General features: G+C 38.8%; 1 protein-coding gene across 2 annotated transcripts; it reads left to right on the forward strand.

Moving 5' to 3' along the window:
* The first annotated feature begins 360 nt into the window (after positions 1-360).
* cers6 (ceramide synthase 6) lies at positions 361-24,092 on the forward strand. 2 transcript variants are annotated; one of them, XR_004199673.2, is made up of 12 exons: positions 361-1,632; positions 2,614-2,719; positions 2,794-2,924; positions 11,029-11,086; positions 12,337-12,387; positions 12,502-12,594; positions 16,357-16,485; positions 18,678-18,784; positions 20,207-20,363; positions 20,529-20,552; positions 20,652-20,789; positions 23,116-23,251. XR_004199673.2 is itself a non-coding variant. In XM_031743340.2 (11 exons), exons 1-11 carry the CDS (start codon positions 1,463-1,465, stop codon positions 23,272-23,274), a joined length of 1,185 nt encoding a protein of 394 aa, XP_031599200.1. In that variant the 5' UTR covers positions 1,126-1,462; the 3' UTR covers positions 23,275-24,092. The 2 variants fall into 2 exon arrangements, 1 of the variants encoding a protein (XP_031599200.1); XM_031743340.2 differs by lacking the exon at positions 20,652-20,789 and having other exon boundaries at positions 1,126-1,632; positions 23,116-24,092.
* The last annotated feature ends 852 nt before the right edge of the window (positions 24,093-24,944 follow it).

Below are 24,944 nucleotides of genomic sequence, written 5' to 3' on the forward strand. Positions count from 1 at the left end.
GTTTAAAGTTGTTGTGAAGATATGTGAGAACACTAAAAAAACAAACAAACACCTTTTTTAAATGTTTAATATTTTCTTAGAGTAAAAAATTAACAGCTGGAATAATTTACTAATGAGACTTGGTTGTTTTATTTGTTATATCACTTCATTACGCTTTGGATCCACTTTTGCCTTCAGAACTGCTTTAATTCTTCGTGGGGCATGTATTCAGCAAGGTGCTGGAAATGGACTGTAGTCCATCTTGAGATGATAGCATCACACAGTTGCTGCAGACTTGTTGGCTGCACATCCATGATGTGAATCTTCTCTTCCACCACACCCCAAAGGTGTCCTATTAGATTGATCTGGCCCCAGACAGGATCTGATGGCTCTTAAATGCTGTGGAGACACTTTGCTGGGAGGGCGTGGATCCACTTCTCACTCAAAAGCAATTCAAAGCTGTTCTAACATATGTAATGGTAATTTTTCTTTTTAATTTTTTACCCACTATCCCTCCTCAGCACATGTCCAAACCATTTCAGCCTTGCTTCTCTGTCTTTGTCTCTAAATCATAGATAATTTTTGTTGGTCACCCCCCCCAAAAAAATCTTAGCATCTTCAAAACCTCCAGCTCCTGTTGGTCTCCATCTCCAAACCATACATCAAAGAAAATCTCACTACCATCTTGTAAATTCCCCATTTCACTTTTGCTGCTCTCATTGTGATGCTCATCTCCAACCACTCAACCTTGCTTGCACTCTCTTCTTTACTTCTGTCCACTATCTTTGCTTTGGATGATTGACCACCAAAATTGAATTTGCTTTAAATATGTGTTTGGCTTTTTGGCCTTACGTTTTTTTCTTTTTTCCTTTTTTGTTATGGGGGGTGGGATCAGGGTTACTACATGAAATCTGTCAGTAGGTGGCAGAGTTTGCCAAGCACAGCGGTAAACGGTGGAGCATGCTCCACTGTGTCCATATTTATTATCTTTTTTTCTTTCTAAAAGTCATTAAAGATCAGCTTGAGTTTGACAGTAATAATCTGTATCTTCAGTATCTGAAGGTGAGTCCTCACCAGGTCGGCAGGTTACTACAGGATTCTCCAACAATAAAAGCATCACACCTATAAAACAGGAGTATAAATAAAACAAACGCCATTCTGTATTTTATGAAAGGGGACTCGGCTATACTGTGTTAGGCTGAGTGTTACCCCAGTGCTTTACCTTGATGACGCCGTGGTATAGCCCCGGCATGTGCGCTGACTGTTTTGCATGACATGTCAGCGCACCAATCAGTTGCAGAGGAGCTGATTGAGTCTACTTCCCTACACTGGAATAGCTGAGGGGAAACGGACGGACGGCGATCGCACACGGATATCTCATCATCAGCAGAGACTGTGCCGTCAGATCGCATCTGAGAGACCTCCTAGATACAGCGGGCCATCGTTTCTCTTTCGACCCGGTCACAGTGTCTGCTGCAGGGAGATGGCCGGTATTCTGGCGTGGTTTTGGAATGAGAGATTCTGGCTCCCTCACAATGTAACCTGGGCTGACTTAAAAAACACAGATGAAGCAACGTTTCCGCAAGCCGAGGATCTCTATCTGGCTTGTCCTTTAGCATTCTGCATCTTTATGATACGACTGGTTTTCGAAAGGTGGGTCGACGCGCACATGCGTTAATCCAGGTGGCTGTGATACGGTCTTCTATTGTCGAAATATTCCGACGAACGATGCAGCACACCCCGCTGTCCATGTGTGTCAGTCTGGTACCTAAACAATGGCATCTTGTCTGGTTAGCCCACAAATCACTAGGGTGATCATCTTTCTTTCTGCAGGGCCGCAGCGTTACGCGCTGTCTGCATTTGATGCATCTGTCGAGGCACACACACATGCACACGCTGTGCAGCCAAGTTACCATACCTGGCCAATCCACTCACCGTCCTCTTAGCCCAAACCATAATTTCTGCAAACCATCGTTCTAAAAACCGGTTCCTTTAACCTATCTTATCGGTGGGGGGTTGTGTTTTGGTTTTTTTCACTGCTCCATTTGTGATGTTTTGCATGTTGCATCATCATGTGTCTGACAGTTAAACCACGATGGTCTCATCACAGCAATGCTTGTCATGAGAGTTTCTTTACAAAGTAGTGAGTGAGGCCTTACATTTTCACACTAAGCCCTCATTTACGCTCAGTAACAAAGTTAAAATGATCCGATGATGTTTGACTTGCTGGTGTTTCATTCATGAAATATACGTCTGTGTAAGCGGAGTTTTTAATATTAGTATTAGTATGATTATTTTTGTCCATGTAGACAGCCACGTGTTAACTTTAGCAACTGACTGTCAACTCTTGTGTACTTCCTCATCACATCTTGACTAACAAGTCACACTGTGGTGTCATTTAATGTTTCTTCATAAATACTACGTGGATACTACACTTCAGCAGTTCAACGCATACGTGTTTTTTCCCCTCTATGTTCAACCGTTTGTGGTCAAAAGATCTTTACAGTACACTGTTATTCAGCACCTGCAGAGAAAGAGTATGCATCACTGCTTCAGTGTCCTTAATTTAAAGAATAAAAGAAAAGAGACTGAGTCCTTTAATATGTAAATGGTGTCATGATCTGGTTTTTGCAGGTTTATTGCCAGACCATGTGCCATGGGCCTGAAGATCCAGACTAACGGGCCGCAAAAAGCACAACCCAATGCCATCCTGGAGAAGGTCTTCACTGCTATAACCAAGGTTGTCCATGTTTTCATTTTTTTTCTCTCATTATCATTCAGTTATAGCTTAATAACTGAACTACACCTTGACAGCACCCAGATGAGAAGAGGCTGGAGGGTCTCTCCAAGCAGCTCGACTGGGATGTGCGGACCATCCAGCGCTGGTTCAGACAACGACGCAACCAAGAGAAGCCCAGCACTCTCGCCAGATTCTGTGAGAGCATGTAAGACAAACTATAATCAAGACATTCCTCACTTAGCTGCACGCCATGTTTCCTCTGCACGTTTCTTTTTCTCTGTAAACATCAGAGTTTGTGCACTGGTGCTTAACTTTTGGTCACAGTTGTTGTGAGTGTAGTCATTTGAATCGGCTGCGCTGTTTTACCACTTATCAACAACACATCTGTGACAGCAGTAAAAGCAGGCATGGTTAATGATTTTATAAATCGAGCTTGTTTCATGTCTCTGCAAGTTCATTTTCATACTGTGTGAAACGGAAGGTAAATTGTGTGGGTGCACATACTCATAAAAAACAAATTAGGGAAATGGAGGCAGGAATGTAAAGGGGAAATTTGAGGGCTGTAGTGAAAGATGCTCATTAAAATCTTCACCTTGCTGGAGTTTTTTTTTTTTCCTTTGACCATCAACGTCAAACTTAAAGATATTTAATTTATGGAGCAAATTGTGACATTTGAGAAAATGACACAGAGGACAGCAGAGAGCCAAAATAATAACTCAATCTGAAAGAAAATTGTCCTGTCCAATTTGAGAATTAATAGGACAAGCATAGCACAAGATAGGAGACGAGATTTGGATTTAATTGAATTTAAGATAAACTCCTGATACTGTTCAAGTTGTAAGCCAATCAACCTTTCTTTTGGATCTCACTGTCATCTCATGGAGTAATTATTTCAAATAAATCAAGACTAGAACAGTGAGGGAAGAAAAGAGCATTTTAAGGTCTTAAATTGGGATCCTGCTAAGATGAGAGGGAGGCTCTTTCTCAAGAGCTGAATTGATGTTAAATTGAGCTGAGGTGATATATTATGTTAAATTTCCCTCTCTTCCAGTTAGTGTTATGTTGAGTCTTCAACTGATAATCAATCAGCGATCATTTATTTCAGCTTTGTGGTCAAATCGAAGCAGAAATGCTGGTGTGGTCCTTTAAAAGCTTATAAGAGGGCTGCTTCAGTTTTGGTTAGGCAGTGCTGTGTCTTACACGGCTTATGAAGATTGCAACATAAATGCTGGTGCTGCTGTTGGATAATAGTCCCAGTGCGAACCAGCAAACCCACTCAGTCTGTAATAGAGAACTGGCTAATCTGCAGTAAAGCATTTGCCATCAGGGAAATTGTAGTTACTTGGTGTGTGATGTTAAAGGCCAACGAGCGAGTGTCGCTGTCAGAGCAGAGTCATGTCTGACACCGGTAGAGCAAATCTGGCAGTTTGAGACACAGGGAGCCTCACATCTTCTGATCTGCCTGAGGCTGCTGTTCACTCAGGAGACCACTGTCAGCTGATTAGACTACTGGACTCTTGTTACAAGCTCAAAGACGAATCTGAACAAAAAAAAAAAAAAAAAAAAATTGAAAAGAAAGATTTGATTTGTGCCTCTATGAAATATGTAAGGGCTTTTTGTACATGCTTTGCTGGCATTCGTTCGTTCAAAGCAACACCCGTGCCGAAGCTGTTATCTGCATTCAGCATAATTGATAGCAGACAACACGGGGCTTTGCAATAGTTTGTCCAGGTTGTGAGTCTCAGTTGCCCACAGTACAGTCCTCCAAACGGGCTGGCTTCAGTCCTTCTAGCAGTGATTGTGCTCTAATTAGGCCCTCATGCACAGCTGTTGCAGACTGATAGGATTCTTTGTCTCTCAGTTGTCATGATGGCTGATTTGGTGTCTGTTCTTTTCATTATGCAGACTGGGAGCATGTAGTAGACGCATTTGGTCTGAAAATAATGAAGGCTCTGCATGGACTTTGTCTGCCAGCTATTGTTACCCAGACAGACTGCAAAAAAAGAGAGAAAAAAGTCATCCAGTCAAGTGCAAGTGTACTATTTTTTTTTTTCTTAGCAGCAAACCTGCAATAACTTTGTTTATATAGAAAGGAACAAAATCCAGAAACAAATGAAAACTCACTCTGACTAAGAGGCTTCACAGTAAATTAAGATTTTCCAGTGTACTTGGGGAGTAGAGCCCTTCCTCTTTTCAGTTCTTGGTCGTTACAGGCTGAGGCAGGAGCTCGCTTTGATGTGCTCAACAGCTCCAGTTGTCTGATCTCATCTTCCTCCATTGTTCTTCATCGTTGCTTTCACTGAGAACAAAGAAATTATCATAAAGAATACAATTCCCACATTTTTCCTTTGTTTTAAAGACAGTGACATAGAATGTCTGCGACTAATATTATAAAATAATGATGATTTTTAACCTTATATTATCTATCTCAGGTGTCCCTTAATATTTTATGCATAATTAAATAGACTGCTACTAAATCCAAGTAATTTTTTTTTTTTGCTTTCCATATTACAACCAATTGAAGTGGATAATTCAGGGAGTATTCTTTGGAAATACACAAATTCCTATCAGGAGGTAGATAGGGATGCAGTTTTTTCATCTCAGCACAGAAACTAAAAACAGAAGAAAAGCGCAAACACGTTCTTCCAAATTAAATTCAAATATTTGAATTTAAATCTCATCTTTTCTTATTTTACTAAAGGACAAGTAATAAAGGATTGTTTGCCCTCGTAAACATGAAGCATTATTTTTTATTAAAATACATCTGAAATATATAAACTCAAAGGTTTACTTATTCAAATAATTAATCATTGAGGAAAATATGCTTGGTTTAAACTAGAGATGGCACGATACCACTTTTTTATGTCCGATACCGATACCGATATCATAAATTTGGATATCTGCCGATACCGATATGAATCCGATATAGTGTTTTTTTTAATCAATAAAACTGTTTTTTTAATATCTTGCTGCATTTTGTATAAGTTCATACTCAAGTTTAAATAAACAACAACACTAAAGCTATTCTGTTATACCTGTATGTAAAAAATACACTGCGCCCAAAATATTTCATAGTTCAGCAACACTGATCAATCTAATAAACTTAAACCTACTCCATCCTCCCTATTCTGGTATTTTAAAGAGTACTCAGCAGAAATATTAAGCAACCTAACTAATAGGGTTGCAAATTCCCAGCAAAAAAAAAAAATAGGGAACCACCCCCCACCCTCCACCTCATGATGCTTAATCGATGTAATCAACTTTAATTTGATGCAGGGCGAAAAAAAATGCACAGAAATAAATTATTTTTCAAGAATAATTAAATAGATTCAACATCTTTCTTCAACAGAATTGCAGACTGCACAGATGGTACCTTCCCAAAGGAAAAGTACTATAGCTTACTAGGGTATATTAGACTTAACAGTTACTATATACAGTAATGGACTTCTATACATTTTACATCAGATTAAAACTTTGGGTGTAAGATTCAGATAATTATTTATTAAAAGCTAGACATTTTAAATGAGAATAAGAAAGAAAAGTATGTCTTTGTGCCCCCTTTTCCCTGTTAATGCCCTATTGGGCCCCCTGGCTAAACTTTGCTAGATCCGCCCCTGCACAGTTACCAGCTGTCAGCTATGTAGAAAAGGATCCTGGTGTAGAAAGTAATATTAAATAAATTCTAACAACAGCTTATCAAGGTTAAACGTGCTGCTGTTGTTCAGCCGCTGGTTTCCTCTTTCTGGTGCAAAGTGGGCCAAAAACAAAGAAGAGAGACGGACTTGCGACAAAAAAGCCGATCAGCTGATCATTAAGCAGTTTCAGATTGAAGTAGCGGCAGGAGAGGAGAGAGAGAGAGAGAGAGAGAGAGAGGCAGTCGCTCCACATATTGGTTGTTAAGCTTAATGCGGGAATGCTTTACAAACATTCAGAGATGAACTTACACACTTGCTTTACTTCTCTCTGGGATAACTTCCTCGGAGATGAAATGCTGGTTTGGTAGTGAGGCTACAAATACACACAGCCGCTCTATCACATGACGCATACTGCTGCAACATGCTACGGTTATGAGCTGAGTTACGCAGTGTCGCAAGTTTTGTGAGCTGCTTTTTTGATATTTAATGGATCGGATTACATTTTTTATTTCTCCCCGATATCCGATCCAGTAATTTAGGTCAGTATCGGACCGATACCGATACGTAATATCGGATCGGTCCATCTCTAGTTTAAACTGAATGTATACCAGCCAAGTTAATGTCATTTGAACACATCCAATTAAATTCAACTTTTTACATTGTGCTTATGCAACAAAATTACATAGAAATGTAGTCAGACTACTTAAAGTCAGCATTTCAAAACATGTTCCAAAGGCAGAATCTGGATATCACCCAAACCGAATTTTCAACAGCAGTCCCTTGATTGATACCTTAATGGTTCAAGCATCCCTTAAGATTGCATGCTATTATTTCAAATGCTACAAAAAAGCAACTCCCTAAAGCAAAATACAAAAGAAAGCAAATCACATGAGCATCTGTATTCTGATTTCATGTGCAGAAATGGCAAGCTGAGGTGGTTATTGCAGTTCTCTCTAGTTTTTGACTCTTGTAGAGAAAGTTTTAAAATCCAACTCTGCTTTTAGGGGTTTCAGATAGCTGTGTCTTTAACTGAAAAAGCAGTTTCAGCAAAGGACATCCATCTTTTCTATACAGTCTGAGTTTTCAGTTAATTTTCATGTGGGTATTATTGGTGACGATGCCTCATCTAAAGCTACTTTCACGAGGGGTTCGATTTGGCTGAGTTTTGACACCAGATGCCCTTCCTGACAGTTCCTGGAAGCAAACCGGGGCTTTTTTTGATTGTTAGGAGAATGTGTAAACTACTACACATTCCTCATCTAACAGTTTAAAAACTGTTAGATGAGGAATTAACCAAAATCATTTTCAGATGGATAAACAATACAAACGTGCAAGAATACATGCACTGAGTGCACATTGAAACCAGGACTCAGAGAGAGAGAGAGATGCAAAACATAATGACCGCACCAATATAATTGCAAATAAATGAATTAAAGGTAAAGCATATTAAAGCAAGATCAAAACCAAATAAATCAAAGTAATAAGAAAAGAATCAACTCCAAGACTGTCCAATTTACATCTAAAAATATCAATAATATTTCAAAATGTATTTTCCTAACTTTTCATTGGATTAAAAGTATATTATCGAAAATGAATTGATGCATTTAAACTCTCCAGAAATATATCATTATCAGCAGCTGAGACTACCAGCATCCTCATTACTGCTTTCCCTCTAACAACACGTAGGTGTGTGAGTCTCATACACTTCAGAAGCAGTTTGCCAGACTCCAAGCTGACAAGTAATAACTATGATTGTGCTCAGCAGATGCTTTTAGGGCAGCTGAGAGATGGGTCATTTACATGTGCATATCAAAGAAGACGGCTACACACGTTATCCCTCAGACTGCTCGCCATGTTCCAGCACCACGTTAAAACAAACTGGCACTTAACAAGCTTTTTCTTTTCAGTAATTTTTAAAATCGTGTCTATGTAATTAAACCAAAGTAGACAAATATACATAGGTAGGAGGGGCACCTATTAATACCTGAAGAGTATCAGAGCTGTTACTGCTGATCTAACTGCAATGAGGGGACAAAGCTTCCTGTCTGGTGAGTTTGATAAAGCTGGAGACTCATGCCTAATTGTTATGTTGAACAGTATGAATGCAGACAATTGCAGCCAGCTGGTGCTCAGGCTTCCCACCTGGAAAAGTGACAAAGGTAAATTAAATGAGCCAGTACGATCTGCTTTTTATGATTTTATTCCAACACTAGGCGCTACCTTCAGAATAAAAGCAGCCTCATTACGGAGTTTTTAATCAAATCAAAGTCACCCCTGCAATTATTTCCTCCCTCAAGCAATGTCCTGTCTAAACAGGTACATTTGAACTCACCGTGATTAGTTGAGCTGTCTAAATTTGAAATCCAGCCTTTCATCATACGTAAAAAAAACAATTTATTAAAGCGTGATTAAGCACTTATAAAAAGACGGTGTTTGTATCCGAGCATTACCTTAAGCATATGTGTTGTATGAACTATAGTTTGTATGCCTAAATTTGCATAAAAATAATCCTATTAACCACAGCTGATACACGGTATTGTTTAGTTAAAAGTATAATTGGCTCATAGCTTTTCCATCGAGTGCACCAAACACACAGCAGCTCTTAGATAATTAAATTTAAAAAAGTGCCAGTTTGCTCAACTGTCATCATCAATTTGAAAAAGTGTAACTCATAATGACAAAATTCAATCGGTGACTGACGACAGGAAAAAAAAACTATTCAAAGGAAGCATTTGTGAGTCATTGTGATTTCACATATATAGCAGTGATTCAGTAGCACTTGTAAAAGACTCTTGCAGGCTTCATCAACCAGTTGCCATGCAACAGTCTTTACTGTGTTTCAGGTAGACTCGTCCAGCTGATTTGCTCTTACAATACTGTTGATCAGACACAAAAAGCAGTTAATGATGGCTTCCACAAGCAGCACGTCAATGTGGTAATAATTCCTCTAGTATTCATCGCGAGTAACAGCTCGCATCCACGTCAAAGGAGCGGCTCTGCTGCATGTTCCTGCACAGAGGAGCCGATATGGATTTACCTTGTTCTCTTTTTTTTGAGCGTTTATGTAACGTCTACGTTCATGGAGTTTCAGGGCCTGCAGCTGTCAAAAGGTGTTTGATTTGAGGTCATTGTTGAAACAACCACACCGCGCAACCTTTAAAGTATGCAAATGCTTGTTTCACATGACAGGATCCACAACGTCTGTCACAGCCGTCAGTGGATGTTTTTTTCCGTGTCATAGAAGTCAAGCTCTGCTTTGTTCCTCTGGTTCGATTCGTGGAGTTATACAACTGTATTCAAAAGAGTTTATGCAATCTAAAAATGCAGAGACATACCTTTACACTCAGGCATCTATAGTAACTTATAGTAATCAGCTGAGTACAGTAACTAGTGTTTGTGTTATTAGACTGGCTGTCTATTGGGCTCAAGAGGTTTTCTACTAACTTAGAAGATGAGTGAGTCAGTCTAGTTCATATGAGGGTGAAAGTTCAACCATACATGTGCGTAAGTGTGTGTAACAGATAAGAGATCTGTATATCTAGAATAAAGCACTTTGTGAATGTAAATTGTGGTGTAAAAAGTCAAGAAATACTAGAAATACTCTGTATCAATCTCAATCCATTTGCCAGCTTTTACCTTACTTTTTTTATTTATTTAAGTTAACCACTGCAAATATTACTGCTGTTCTAAAAGAACTGTGGAAATCTCTGTCCATCTGTCACCTGTTTGGTGTGTGGAGATGCATTAAAAAGGATACTGTAAGATAACAGTGACATCTCAGAGGATTTAAATATTTAATGAAGTCATCACTGTTTCTCCTTGTGGGTTAATTTGTCTCCATTTAGAGACACAAATGAAATAACTGGTGTAATGTAGCTTGCACAACTATGGAAGCTGCATTGGACCAATTAGGGGGCTTGCTAAGGGGCCAATCTTGAATCATTCCTCCCAATTGATGACTGGGATAAGTAGGATGTATTTTATAAGCACATCTTTGATCACTGATGTGTCAGCTGAGTTTCCTTCTTGTAAGCTCGGAGTCAGACCTCGTGATGACTTTCCCGATCATTGTGTAGCTGTGGTTACTGTAATTTATGTGCAGGGTTACATAAAGCAGAGAAGGGTTGGGAATGGACAGAGTGAGTGTTTTTTTTCCCCCTCCAGACCTCACAAGGGAAGTCGGTGACGTCTTATTTTCATCGATTTGCCCTAGACTGCAGAGTTGAATAAGAAGACCTTACACCACTTCCAGTTCCTAATTATAGGCATAACAGCCACATTGTGTGCCACAGTGTGTTGCACCAAGGGATTAAACAAAATAAACAGCATACAGCACGAGTGGTATTACATCAGATTCTGGAAAACATTTTGGGATGCAGGTCATTATTCTCCTCAAAATGGTCTCAGAATGTGTTTTGTTTGGATTCTGTGGAAAACAGAAATCAATGTGGGAAAAAAAAGATAAATATAAACAACTGCAAATATGTGTGCACTGCAGAGCTAGAGGAGGCTGTCTTTAATAGTGTTGCTCCAGACTAGACCAAAACTGAAATCCACTGCTGTTAAACACATTTTTTAAGGTTACACCCCCAAAAGAAAAACTAAAGATCACAAAAATATCTAGATTTTTGTGGTCAGATGAGTCTATAGTCATGATGTTTTTATTTGTTTCAGGTGGAGATTTACATTCTACTTATACATATTTACCTACGGAGTACGATTCCTTAAAAAGGTAAGTTTTACTTAAAGAAGAGTTTCTGTAACAGGAGCTGGATTTAATATGGATCTGTGAGATGTGAAGCTATTTTCTAAACCACTTAAAGTATAGCGGTACATGATCAAATTGAATTAAAGTGACTAATTACTATAGTGACATGTAGTTTTTAACAGCTGGAAGCCAATGTTCAAATGTGCTTCTGTTGTGTGTTGTGTTATCCCGTGTAAGAAGGGCCAACTACTACTACAAAAACAAGGACATGAAATAACTGAGATGATGACATTTAAAGTGGTCATCACAGCTATTTAATTAAGTGACTTTGTCATTGTTGGAAATTGTGGCTTTTCCTAAGGTGAGTACTTTAAGTGTGTTATCAATAAAGCATGGCTTTTTTAAAATGCCCCTTTTTTGACATATATGCACCATTTAATCAGATGTTTAGCTTAACTTTTAGGGTTACCATATCTTAAAGTATACCTGTGTAATGATAGTATTCATATTGACCATTTTCCATGTCCTGTTAAAAGATATTTTTACCTTCATGAACATGTATGCACGTATGTGGTGCCCTAAGCCTACTATGTATAGTTTAGGGGCTTCCCAGTGCTTCCAGTTGAAACGGCTTTTCCTCTTTAAAAAGCCTGAAATTCCAGCAGACACTAAAGGAGCGACATCAATAAGCCACACTTCGTAGAGTTCATACATTTATGGTAACAAGCCAGTTAAGCAAATTTGACTGAAATATGTGGCCGAGATAGGTTTAATAGAGTTCATGCATAAATTCATGAAAGTCCGTATATTAACACAATCACAGCAGTGGCTGAGACAGAGTAGGAAAAATCTCTCACAGACACAAGTTGCATGACGAAGCACTTTGTGAAAATAGTTAAGTCCCTGGCAGCCGCTGCTGCAGGCTCCAGCCTCTGCGGGATTTATTAATAGAGCAGGTCTGGAGAGGAGTGCAGGAGACGTAAACTCAGCCCCAGTGATGGGTCACTGTTTGCTTATAACACATTTTTTTAGCATCTCAGTTGCCATCACTCTTCTCATCTTTACGTCACTACTCGAGATTTTTGTCTTATGGTGGTCCAGCTTCATTTATGAGCAGAACATAGCAATCTAGCATTTATTGAGTTTTATATAAGCCAAAGAATTACTGCTGTCATTGCCCCTCAGCAAGTCAGTCAAAGTTTAATAATATTTTTTATTATATTGTGTGATTTTATTTGTCTAAGGTATAAACATACTGTTCTCATCTCCTGTAGACTCCATGGTTATGGAACACTAAAGAGTGCTGGTACAACTACCCTTACCAGGTAAACATTTACTCTGCAATGTTTACCCATCCTTTGCGATCATGTTACAGCATTCCTGGATTTACTACCTATCAAATATTTAGTTTAACTCTGTTGCTTTGTGTGTTTATGCAGCCACTGACTGTGGACATCCATTATTACTATATACTGGAGCTGTCTTTCTATCTGTCGTTGCTATTTTCCCAATTCACAGACATCAGGAGGAAGGTAATTATGAGCACATGTCATAAAAAACACACATCATGCATGTCCAGTGGCACAAATCATCATTTGTTTGTTAGAAGGGAAAAGAGAACCAGGTTATTTACTTACTTATTTAAGAAAAACGTGTTGTTCTTATGCAATTGTAAGTAGCACTATCACAGAAAAGACATCCCGATCCTTTTGTGATTGATGTTTAGTCTGTTTTAATCAGTTTGATTGTATTATCACTGTATAAATTAACTCAACTTTAACACGAAGCCTAAACACTTTATTCTAACTAGTTTACAAAAACTTTCCTCTCATTTTCCCTAGCTGAAAGTTGCTTTTCCTTTGATTAACTACATTTAAATAACCCCTTCAGCCAATGACTGAACTTACAGTCAAAGGTGACTTTATTAGGTACACCTTGCTAGTACCCGGTTGGACCTCCTTTTGCTTCAGTGCTGCCTTAAGTCTTCTTGGCATAGATTCAGCAACATGCTGGAAACGTTCCTCAGAGAGTTTGGTCGATAATGACATGACAGCATCGCACAGTTGCCGCAGGTTTGTCAGCTGCACATTCATCCATGTGAATATCCCATTCCACTACATTCCAAAGATGCTCTATTGGATTGAGATCCAGTGACTGTGGAGGCCATTTAAGTACAGTGAACTCCCCCACACCATTACAGCTCCACCACAAGCAGTCTGAATCATAAATACAATGCAGGACTGATCCATGCTTTCATGTTGATTATGCCAAATCTTGACCCTACAGTCCAAATGTTCTAGCAGGAAGTAATTTTGGTGAGGCCGTGTGAGTTGTCTCCTATTCTTAGCTGACAGAAGAGGAACCCAGTGTGGTCTTCTGCTGCTGTAGCCCATCTGAATCAAGGTCCAACGTGTTACATGTTCAGACGTGGCCTTCTGTATTCTGGTTGTAGCCAGTGGTTATTTGAGTTACTTTTGCCTTCCTATCAGCTTGAAGCTGTCTGGTCATTTTCCTCTGACCTTTAGATGACTGTGTGGCGCAATCCCAGCAAGTCAGCATTTTCTCAAATCCTCTGTCCAGTGTGTCTGGTACCCACAACTATCCAGTGTTCAAAATCACGCTTAAATGCATTGAGTTGCTGCCATGTGATTGGCTAATTAGATAGTTACATTAACGAGTAGTTGAACAGGTGTACCTAACAAAGTGGCCACTGAGGGTATAATGTGTCACATTTGACAAAATGATTTGTGTTGATGTGTTTCAAGTTAAGGCACATGAATACTTATGTGAGACATACATTTATCCTGATGATAATAACAGTGTAATAGAGTCGGCATTTCGACTTCATACAACAGAAGTAATTTATTAAGAATAGCTGAGATATATGCACCTACTGGCAGTCGAGACATTAGTTAAAAAGGAATCTTTTTCTTCCCAGTGTTGCAATAAATCACTATAACCGAAGATCCGTATATTATTAAAAACACTGTTCTATAAAAAATAGGCTATATATTTTGCTTATCTGCAAGCAGGTAAATAAGTCTTTTTTTCTCATATTGTCGAGGTTGACTTATTCTATTGCGGTGGACTTTCTTGTACACAAATTAATAAATTTATATTTGTTATGATTTATATAAAATCATAACAAATATATCTTATAGTTTATATGTAAAATAAATGCGTAAGCTAATTTAGGTTCTCTCAAACTATTATTTTACTCAGCTAAAGCAGTTTTTTTACCAGCTTTTATGTTTATCAAGTGTGTGTACTCAGTAGGTAAATATATAATCCTTTATCTTATTAGCGTCTTATATTTTAGCATTGTTCACAAAAACACAAAAAGGATGACATTCAATTTTCTGTTTAACTATTGGGACCAAGTTTTTGGTTAAACCCTAGAACCAGCTTCAATACACTTCTATATACTACTCTGAGATTACTGCAGTCACACAGAGCATATGTCTAGTGGTTTTATTGTGAAAGGTTTTTGCACGTACATAGAACAAATCAGGTTTCTGGCACAGGTCGCGCAGCTACAACAGTGAAACTTCATGCACAGCACCAGGACTCTGGAGGCAGCTCACCTAAATGGACTGCAGTCTGTTTTTAATTCTCCTGTCCTGTTCAAATGCTCTAGTTTTATATTCAGTTCACATTAAATGTTGAAAAATAATTCACATCAGCGCACAGATCATATGACAAGTATGTATAGTAAATGTCTTGTCTATGTTTTGTATTCACCTGTTAAATGTAAAATCTGCTTTCACAAATATTCAGGTCTATTAAAGTGTATCTATGCTCATTTCCAGCTCCATATTTCTAGACTTAACTCTACTAAAGCTGATAGCAATCTTTGCTCTTCAAAATAATCCTTCTCCTGGATTATAGCGCACACCCTCAGTTCACCCATTGTCTGAAACGAGCCATTTTAGCTGATATGTCTGTGGAGCTACATTTAAGCCAACTTTTTTCTTTGTTCTGATTGGCTAGCATAAACAGGAGGAGTGTGTATAGCTCCTCTCTTTGATATCATATAGATTCATCAGTAGAAAAAACTGTCCGAAATAGAGCAATTAAAGCGATCAGAAATTGGTTTGGGCTTATAGGGCGTGAATGCATGTACGCTGACTGATTTAAAACTTGTATATATCAGTCACTGTAACTTTATTTGTACGACAGGAAACAAAGTAAAAGATAATAGCAAACAATCCCTTTATTCTCCTCTGTGCATTCTTTTAAAGAACCAACTTGGTCTGTGTCTAAGCTGAAAGTCAGTCCATGGAAGCATTCAATCATCTTCATCCCACTTCATCTTTTTTTTATGAAAATGGCCACACTTTTGGCTCATTAAGCATCAATTTGCATGCCTTCCAGCCATGATCGTACTCCTGTCTCCACTCCATCCCAGCTCTGCCCTCTATTCAAACACACTCCGCTCACTGCACCCACAGCAGCAAGCAGCAGCAGCCCTCACGATGCCATGCTGTGTATGCCTTCACTCTGTCATCTCTTTGTTGACTGTTGGCATGTTGTCTGTTTTTGTTTCTCCTTTCAGTTTTTTTCATGCACAGCACTACGCTGAGGAGGTCCTCTGCATCCCCTGCCAATTTCAGTATGTTCCCCCTGCACACTCTTGCCTTGCTTTCACTCTCTATCTTGCATCATTACTCTTCCTGCTCATCTTCTCTCCTCATTCACTTGCCACTTTGGACTGGTTCTGGGTGCTTTAAGCTGCCATCCTCGGATGATTCAGTAGCTAAAGATGTGTTAGAGGAATGCTCCCCTTGTCCCCGGCCCAGCCCCTTAGTCATCTGGAGCTCTATTCAAAGCTAGAAAACCTAACGGCTCATACCAATATCATTAGTTGTGTAGTTACAGCAGGGATTGTATTGAAGAAACATAGCTTTTAGCTCACTTTCAACTCTAAAATTTCATTCAACACTTAAATGTTTTAAAACTGCAGCCCTGATATGTTTAAGGAAGATAAAGAAGCACACAGGGCCCCGTTCCACCAACACTACACCACACTGTAAAAAGGAAGATCTTGCAAACTGTTTTCTCAGTGGGATCTTCCCTTTTTGAGACACAGCTGTTCCTGAGATAGTAGGATGTGTGAAGATCTAGTTGGGTTTTTTTTTAAACCCACTACTGCTGAAAGTGTTGATAAATGCTTGGGCGCTGGGGGTGTATTTGCTATTTTTGTTTGCATAAATTGTAATATGTGCAGCATGCAGTCACATTTTAAAACTTCTTCCTATAGTTATGTGACATTTTGCTGGATGCTGTTTCCCCAGGATTTCCTGATCATGTTCCTGCACCATGTGGCAACAATCTCTCTGATTGTATTCTCCTATGTGAACAACATGGCACGAGTGGGAACTCTGGTCATGTGTCTCCACGATGCAGCTGACGTGCTGATAGAGGTGAGGATCGGGGGAGAAACTCAAACACTGTGGATGGATAGATGGGTGTGTGGGTAGAGTGATTTAAACACAGTCTACACAGTGTGAACAACACACCATACCATGTAACAACAACTCTATGCATATACTATATGAACAAAAGTACTGGGCTGCCTACACATTACACCTACAGGAGCTGCTCAGCCATAGAAACCTATGCCACAAATGGTACACAGTTTTTGTGTGAAACGGTGGCAAATTTTATGCATTGAGCATCTCAGCAGTCCCACTCTGTAACTTTATGTCATTAGCCACTTTGTGGCTTTGTTCCTGAACACTTCCACTTTGCAATTATGCCATTTACAGTTGATCGTTGAGAGTTTGCTTGTGAAATTTCTTCTGAGAGCAAAGAAATCTCACCGTGCCACACTCAGTGAGGTCTTTATAACGATCCACTCTTTCACCAATATTTGTAAAGGCAGACTGCATGTCTAGGTACTTGATTTTATACACCTGTGGCAATGAAACTGAAAATGTCTGAATTCAAAGATGAAGAGGTGTGGTCCAATACTTTCGTCCATACAGTGTAGACTAGATCTAAATTGCGTTGCTCTTTACAGTCTAGGCTGAAGGTATTGTGGTAGTTAAATGTTTTTGTTCTTTAGCGCATTCAATTTGCAATACAAAGCTGGCTACTAAATTAAAAAGTCAAAAGAATGAATGAAAAAACTACAGTTGTTGTCTGGAGTTTACATACACTCATCATTGGCATGAATGTTGTAGTAATTTTGGGCTTTTAATTATTTCTTTGATCTCTTTTCTTTCTGGGGTGGAATGTTGTAAACCATACATATTTAATGACGTTAAAAAAACAATAACTGGGTGCACAAGTTTTCATTTATTTTGGATTTTCTCTCATCCACACAGGGTCAAACTTATTCATATATTATTCACTGATATTTGGGTAAATGTCCCCATAGCAAGATGCATCTCAGCTAAACACTTTTGGTAGCCATCAACAAGCTTCAGGCATAATTCGGGCCAATATTTGACCAATCATTGTAGCAAAACTGGTAGAGTTCTTTTAAATTGGTCGGGTTTCTTTTAATCGTAGTCCACCCATTTTCAATAGGGTTGAGGTTGGGGCTTTAGGAAAGCCATTGAAAGCCGGGTCCACCCATCATTCCACCCTAGGAAAAGAACAGTTCAAAGAATATCATTAAAAGCCCAGAATTATTGTGACATTCATGAAAAACTGTATGGGTAAGATGTAGCCACAGAGATCCACTGTGGTTCATTTCATGGTTTATGTACAAATTCACTGAGTTTGGTGACAATTCCCATTTTGACTAGTGTCCATCAGTATTAAATGAAGAGCAGGATTAGGTTTAGAGGACCACATTGTTTTTTAAGAGAAATGAACATATTTGGTTTGTCAAAATCAACACCTGGTTTAAATGGTAAAAGAAGAAGAAAAAATGCCTGGCACAAAACCTGAGGAAAGCAATGACCCGGTATGACCTATGGATGACAAGAATATTATGTTAAAGAAAAAGTCCTGCACACCAGGTCAAAAGCACTCAAAGAGGTAAGTCTAGAGCAAGCACAGAGAAAACACTGTAGTGCTTCAGTTATGGCTCGCTCACATTTGTCAGCAGAACTGGCATGCCAGCATTAATCAATACTTTTACTGCTGACCGAACTAAAAGGGTGAATGTAGGGGCACACAGGAGCATTGTGCATGCATCCAAACCCGTTGGAAGGCATTTCTTTCTTCTGCAAGACAACAACCCCACGCATCCAGTGAAAACAACCTGAAAGAGCCTTTCAGGATAAAGAATAGCCTTGCCAGTCATCTCATCTCACCTGATCTTGTGATCAGTCACCTGATCTCTACCTTTAGTAGACCCCACAACAAGCAAGAGCTGAAGGGATGGGAGAGCGTCACCAGGGACGTGGCTGTTTAATTTCCGCAAATGTTGAACATGAGGATTTTGTTTGACTTCATGTTTATCTGCACAGTAGTACCCTAATCTGACTACACTACGTGCTAAACAGGCTTTACCTCCCACACAACTCTTTCGGCATTGATGTAACCTACACACATTTAACAGACTTTAATGTAGTGTTTTTTAATTCAAGCTGGAAACACGAGTTTTTTCCATTTTTATTAATGTTATTTACATTAATTTCTGTTTGTTTTTTAACCCCAGGCTGCCAAGATGGCCAACTATGCCAAATGTCAGATACTGTGCAACTTGCTATTTGCAATGTTTGCTATTCTCTTCATAAGCTCCAGGCTGGGAGTTTACCCCATCTGGTGAGTGTTATTTGCTTCTTTGTTGTGTACCATAGTTAGCATCCTTCTAAAGCCAGGCTTCAGTGCAGTTGTGTTAGCCTTTTGCGTTTGCATGCATGTGCTCACACACCTTGCGCAAAGTTTTTTTTTTTTTTTTTTTAAAGCAGATGCCTGAGTTGCTCTGCTCATTTTGGCAATTCATCTCTGAAAATTTAGCCATCAACATCTCAGTGGCTTTTTTTTTCTTCTTCTTTTTTCTGCACAACAGTTTGCAGTTCAGACAGAATCTCTTTGAATTTGCGTTGCTAAGTAATAGTTACTATGGATACCACGGCTTTAACCTCTCAAAGAAAGCCAAACATATCAGTAAATGAAAAGCAGATCATTATGGTTATTGGTTTATCTTTGAAAACTGTGTCTAGAGTTTGATGGGATTGTTAAAAACATCAAAGTGATTTCCACTCAAAAAGAGCTTTCATCGTTTTGTGGCGCTGCTACCTTTAATTTATTCGGCATTATAAAGTGGAGTTAATCCATCCAAATTTCTGTAACAGACGAGAAGATTAATTAAATGTTTAAAAGATTTAATTACTCTCTAAAAGCTTAAATTAATTTCTTCAATAACTTTGCGAATGGCAGTTATTATTTGCCTTTTTTGACTGATATTTGCAGACCATACGTTTATTTTAGTCATGTGCATGGAAGTCATTCCACAGTCATCTGTAGCCACAGCGTTATCACACCTTTCACAAGTGAAGAGAGACGTAATTTAGTTTTCCAGTCAGGCAGCTGCAGCCGTCTGCTTTTCTTTGAGATACCATCGATTCTTGTTCAGCACAAAAATGCTGTTTTGAGTTTATAGAATCAAGATTGTCTTCGATAATTAGGGGCTTTCTGGAGAAGTCCTTTGAGAAATATTTGTCAGTAAAGTCTTTTTCTTCCAGAAAGAAGCTTTTAGCCGGCACCCCCGCATCCTCTGTTCCTACTGTAATATAATGCTCCCATACGCTACATTTTAGTCAGCCCCCACCACGCCCGTAGTAAAGTTGTCATTACTGTAAAGCTGTTGCCATGGCTTCAGTATCTGGAGGATGATTCACAGAACGAATTGGAAGAATTGTTCCAGGGTTAAATTTAGACCCTTAAAATTTCAATCGTGTGTCATGTGAAGTTAGGCAGCACACTGCTTTTTCTTACAGTGCCAACTTTAATTAAATTTTAAATTATTGCTCTACTTATATTGAACTATAAATAAAACACTCACATTTCTGTCTCCCATTTCATGAAACACCTGGATTTTAACAATATGTTTGGAGCAGAGCTTTCTGTCTTTGGCTTTGTGAACTCGCCCCTAGGACACGCCCTAATTCACCAAATGAGGGGGCGTGCTTTAGTTCTTTATGTCAAGTTAACTTTCTCTGTCTCCCTCTGTTGCTATGGAAGGATTTTAAATACCACCTTGTTTGAGAGTTGGGAGATTATAGGGCCCTACCCATCCTGGTGGGTCTTCAACCTGCTTCTGATCATGCTGCAGCTGCTCCACTCCTTCTGGTCCTACCTCATAGTGAAGACAGCATGCAGAGCCATCTCCAAAGGAAAGGTGAGTCACTAAACCCAGCTCTGCTTTCAAGTCCTTTTGCAGAATCCTTACCTTTGTATCTAGGGTGCTGTGCTGCTAGTGCATCTATGAATAGTGCGTGGTGTTCTGAGGGGCCGTTTTTTGACTTTCTCTTTCTGTTTTCTATGCTAACCTGCAACATTCAAGGTGGGGAAGTGGAATCCGTTACATGTAAGTACATAACATTTTGTACAACTTTTAGTTTGACCTCATATTTCTTTCTTCTAATGTGGTTACTGGCTGAAAGCTTCTTATTCATGCTATTCACAGTCCCTGAGGGGGAAAACTCCATGCTTTTCCTGTACCACCCTTTTGCAACTTCCTCTGAAATATCTGAACCTCTACAGGATGGATTGACTCATAATTGTGGACAGACATTTGGGTTCCCTAGACAATCAACCCAATTAGGTTTGGTGGTCATTTAACTCATTTAACTTTTTAACTGGTGCCATTGTCATCAAAGCACCAGAAGTAGGAAGAGCTTAGTAAATTGTGTTGTTTTAGCGATTTCCGTCCACTCGAATAAATTAGCTAAACTTTAACATGAATCTCTTTCTGTGTTCACAATCTTCTAGTGGATTTGAAAACCTTGCCATGTCATATTGGCGAGTGTTTCTGTTGTTAAGAAGCATGAAAGGCCTCTGTTGAATCACTTTTTAAGGACATTACGTCCATCGTGTCATCAGGTTTTTAAGCTTTTTCAGTAAATTTCACAGCACATGGTCCCTATTGTGCCAAGGTAACTGAGACCGACAACAGATACATTGGTGCTGGCAGTTTAGCTGTTGAGCTCTCACTTTACATAACGCAAGGTCGGCAGTTTGAATCCCAGCCTTTAAAGATTTGGCGTTTCTATTACTTTATTTGCTGCTCACCTTGATTCTCGCATCAAAAAGTTAAAATGTCCAAGGCTTTCCTTTATCACCAGTGACAAAACTGATGACATTCCTGTTAGCCTCAGCTTTAACGTGGTAATGTTACAGTTTTTGGCTTTTAAAATGTAATACAGTAATCATTTTTTTCCCTTTACTAAAATATAATACTTATATTTGAATACATCTGAACAGCTTTAGTCAATGAAATCTATCCAGTAGATCTCCTCTGGTGGAAACTCTTAACTTTGCCACCACTACATGCTGTTCTAAAGTCAAAGTTCAGAATTACTTTTAAGCAGTTGTGCTGCTAGTCTGTGGATGTCATCAGAAAGATGTTCGCTTAAAATATACATATAAAAGACAGAAAATTGAAACTCTGTAAAATCTGAATAAAATATGTAAAATATAAAATAATGAGGACAAAATAGGGCACTCAAAGTGCAATGATAAATTAAGTTTATTAAAACAATACTATGTATAGGCAAATACTCTAAAGTTTTTAAAAGTTTTTAGGAGTGATCTCCTGTGGTGTCGTGTGGCGCATCTTGGTGGAATGAGTCGTTTGCTGAACGTGCTCCTGTGGCTGTCCAGCCTGAGATAGAGAGAGGGGTGTGAAGGATTGTCCAATACTGCTGGTAACTTGGACAAGCATCCTCCGTTCTGAAACCTAGGATGGCACCAGCCACTACAGACTTATAAACCTTATAAAACATCCTGAGCACCATCTAGCAGATGTTCAAGGAGATGGTTTTGACCTTTCTTGTAGAGGGCTTCTGTGTTTTTAATAAAATCCAGTTTACTGTCAGTGTGAGCACCGAGGTAAACCTCGCTGGTATTCTCATCCTCCTCATGTCCACAACCATGTCTCATAATAATTAATAGATTTTTTCATCTTTAAAAATGAAAATCAAAAATTTTGTTATTTTAAAAAAAATGTGATCAGCCAGCAGACCATCTTATTTCAGCCTTTGACATCCTGAGCACTCTAAACATTTTAAAGAGGCACAATTATTTTATCGAATCTTGAGGAAAAGAACTGTAATAAGTATGTACTGCCATTAAACTCAGATCCAGCACAGCAGCTTTTCCTACCACATGCCAAGAGTTGATATTCAGGCACAGAGGTAACTATGGAAAGGATGAGGCTAAAAGATTTCCTGACACGCAGCATCACAGTTGGTTCATAAACAGTAATCATGAATTGTAATACGCTGTGAATCAGTTTTTTTAATCGCTGTAAATTTTGTGATGCAGGTGTGCGCTGCAGGAGTTTAAAATTCCAGGTTGCTACGAAGGAAAAAACAGAAGAGAAAATTGTTTAACTCATATGACAGTGCACTTGACTAAATTTGAATCTATGTGTATTTTGAATAAAAGCCTGCACAACATTAAAGTAGGTTGTTTTAAAAAACAAAAAATCAGCATTGTCCGTGTCATGTTTCAGTTAAACTGTCCAACATGTGCCCATTTGTTTATTTTCTCTAAATCAGTGTGGCAGATTATCTGAGAAGTGATATGATAATCATATTCATATGGCAATAAGCATGGTAAATGTGTGTTTTGGACTGCTAGAAGGAAACAGTTAAACAGTCACAGCGGCTATTTTTTAATCGTTTTTTAACATTTTACAGACAAACAAGCAATCAAACCAGAGGTCTCCGTATTTCATGTTTGCGAATAGATGTTATAGCTTCTTCTTCTTTTTCTAGTTTTTGCCTGATATTGATTGGCAGCTCCCGTTTTACATGCAAAATCCATTTATAATACCGTTATGCTTGGCTGCCTCAGATAATGAAACAGATAAGAATTTTAATGAGGAAAAAAAATGTAATCTCCAGCCGCCCCTTTCTTTTCCGCAGGTGTCTAAAGATGACCGCAGCGACATCGAGTCCAGCTCTGATGAGGATGACAGCCCACCGCCAAATCAGAAGCACCACACCAGCGCCACCAATGGGACAAACAAAAATCACGGCACCAACGGCTACCTGATGGGAGCCCCGTATCCCGACGAGCACTGATATCACAAGAGTGGAGCCACGCTACAGACACCATCAATTCTTCTGTGTGTGAGAGTGTATGAGAGGGTGTGAGAGAGTGTGTGTGTGGTGGGTACATGAACAACATCGCCTGTCTGGAAGTTCTGGATAGATTTAGCTAAATGCAGTTTTGTTATTGATTCTTTACTAATTTTCCTTCGACAGTTTACTCTCCTCATCTATATATTTACATCAAACTGCACTCAGTGAAATATCAAAGCACTCCTATTGATACAACCCACTCTCTGTTTAACCAGTGAATGAAAGCCTTTCACTCTATGGTGTAAGCATGCTACTCTAACATACAGTGGTCTGGCATACTGGGGGTGTGTTTTCTCCTATGTTTGTGTCATTCTATGTTATTTATTTATAATTTTTTTTATAAATAAGTTTGCAGACTGTAGTTGGACATTTATTCTACATCTACAACATTCTTTGATGTCAGTGTTAAAGATGACATACTCCTGAACAACAAACAGTAACGAGTATTAGCAAAATACTAAAGACCTGGGTTTACTTTTAATGCTACACCTCCAAAGATATGCCACAACTCACAAATGGATAGTTATGTGACATTCACTTACACTTTCAAATTCATTCTCCACTCAAACTGTATATGAGATGTCAATAACAGTATTATGTGTGTGCATCAGACATGGCTAGATGCTGTATTCCCTGTTGAAGCATTTTGTTAATTATTCTGGTACATTTCTGGTAAGCGTTACATTAAAGGCCATTTGTCCTCTTTTGAGGCACACAAGAATTGTTTGAATAGTTCAATAAAAAAAACCAAAAAAAAACATGAAGATTGCAAATATGTGCGAGTGTGTTGAATAAGCTTAATCGTGGAGGTAGCATGGCTCATAACTGCAGTGTACACAGTTTGACTGTGACAATTCAAAATGCCTGCTGTGAAAAAAGGCTACTGTGAGACACATTAACCTCAGTAACACAGACAGCATTCAACCTCCTACCATTGCTTCTTTGTGCACGGTTGCTAAATGCCTCAAATTTATACTATACTGTAGATCTGCTGGAGTGTTAGGGTGAGGTTAGGAACCTAAATGCTGGACACAGAGGTTGACAAGGTCAACACAACAACAAAAATATTGATTGGGATTCTCAGAAGAAGATAATACACATTGAAATGTTACTTCTGAATACATATTTTAAGGATATAAGTTATTAAGTAGTTAGAGCTGAATAATGTGCAGATTCGATACAAAAGGTAAGAACAAAATTGAGATGTAAAAAAAAAAAACAGAAGCACAAGAAACAAACATATGGAGCACAAATATATTATTTTACGAAGTAAAGACAAGCCTCTGTGGACACATACAGGACATACAGACCCACCAATAAATGGGGCAGACAATCACAAAATAGGTAAGTATTTAAGTAAAGTTTATTTACAGAGTGCTTTTCACAGACACAAAGTTTATTTCCAACACAAAAAGTAAAAATTAGGAAATGGGGAAAAGAAAAGCCGTAGGCAAAACCAAAAGAAAACAAGAGAAAACTAGCCTTCATAGTTAAGCAGATAGTAACTGAAAGACAAATAAGTAATACCTGGCCTTGAAGAATACCAAGAAGCAGGATGACAGAGGCAGAGGATACCAGAAAGGAATGAAACGAGAAGCACAGCCAAACGA

Source organism: Oreochromis aureus, linkage group 16 (assembly GCF_013358895.1).
Source record: "Oreochromis aureus strain Israel breed Guangdong linkage group 16, ZZ_aureus, whole genome shotgun sequence".
Taxonomy (NCBI): domain Eukaryota; kingdom Metazoa; phylum Chordata; class Actinopteri; order Cichliformes; family Cichlidae; genus Oreochromis; species Oreochromis aureus.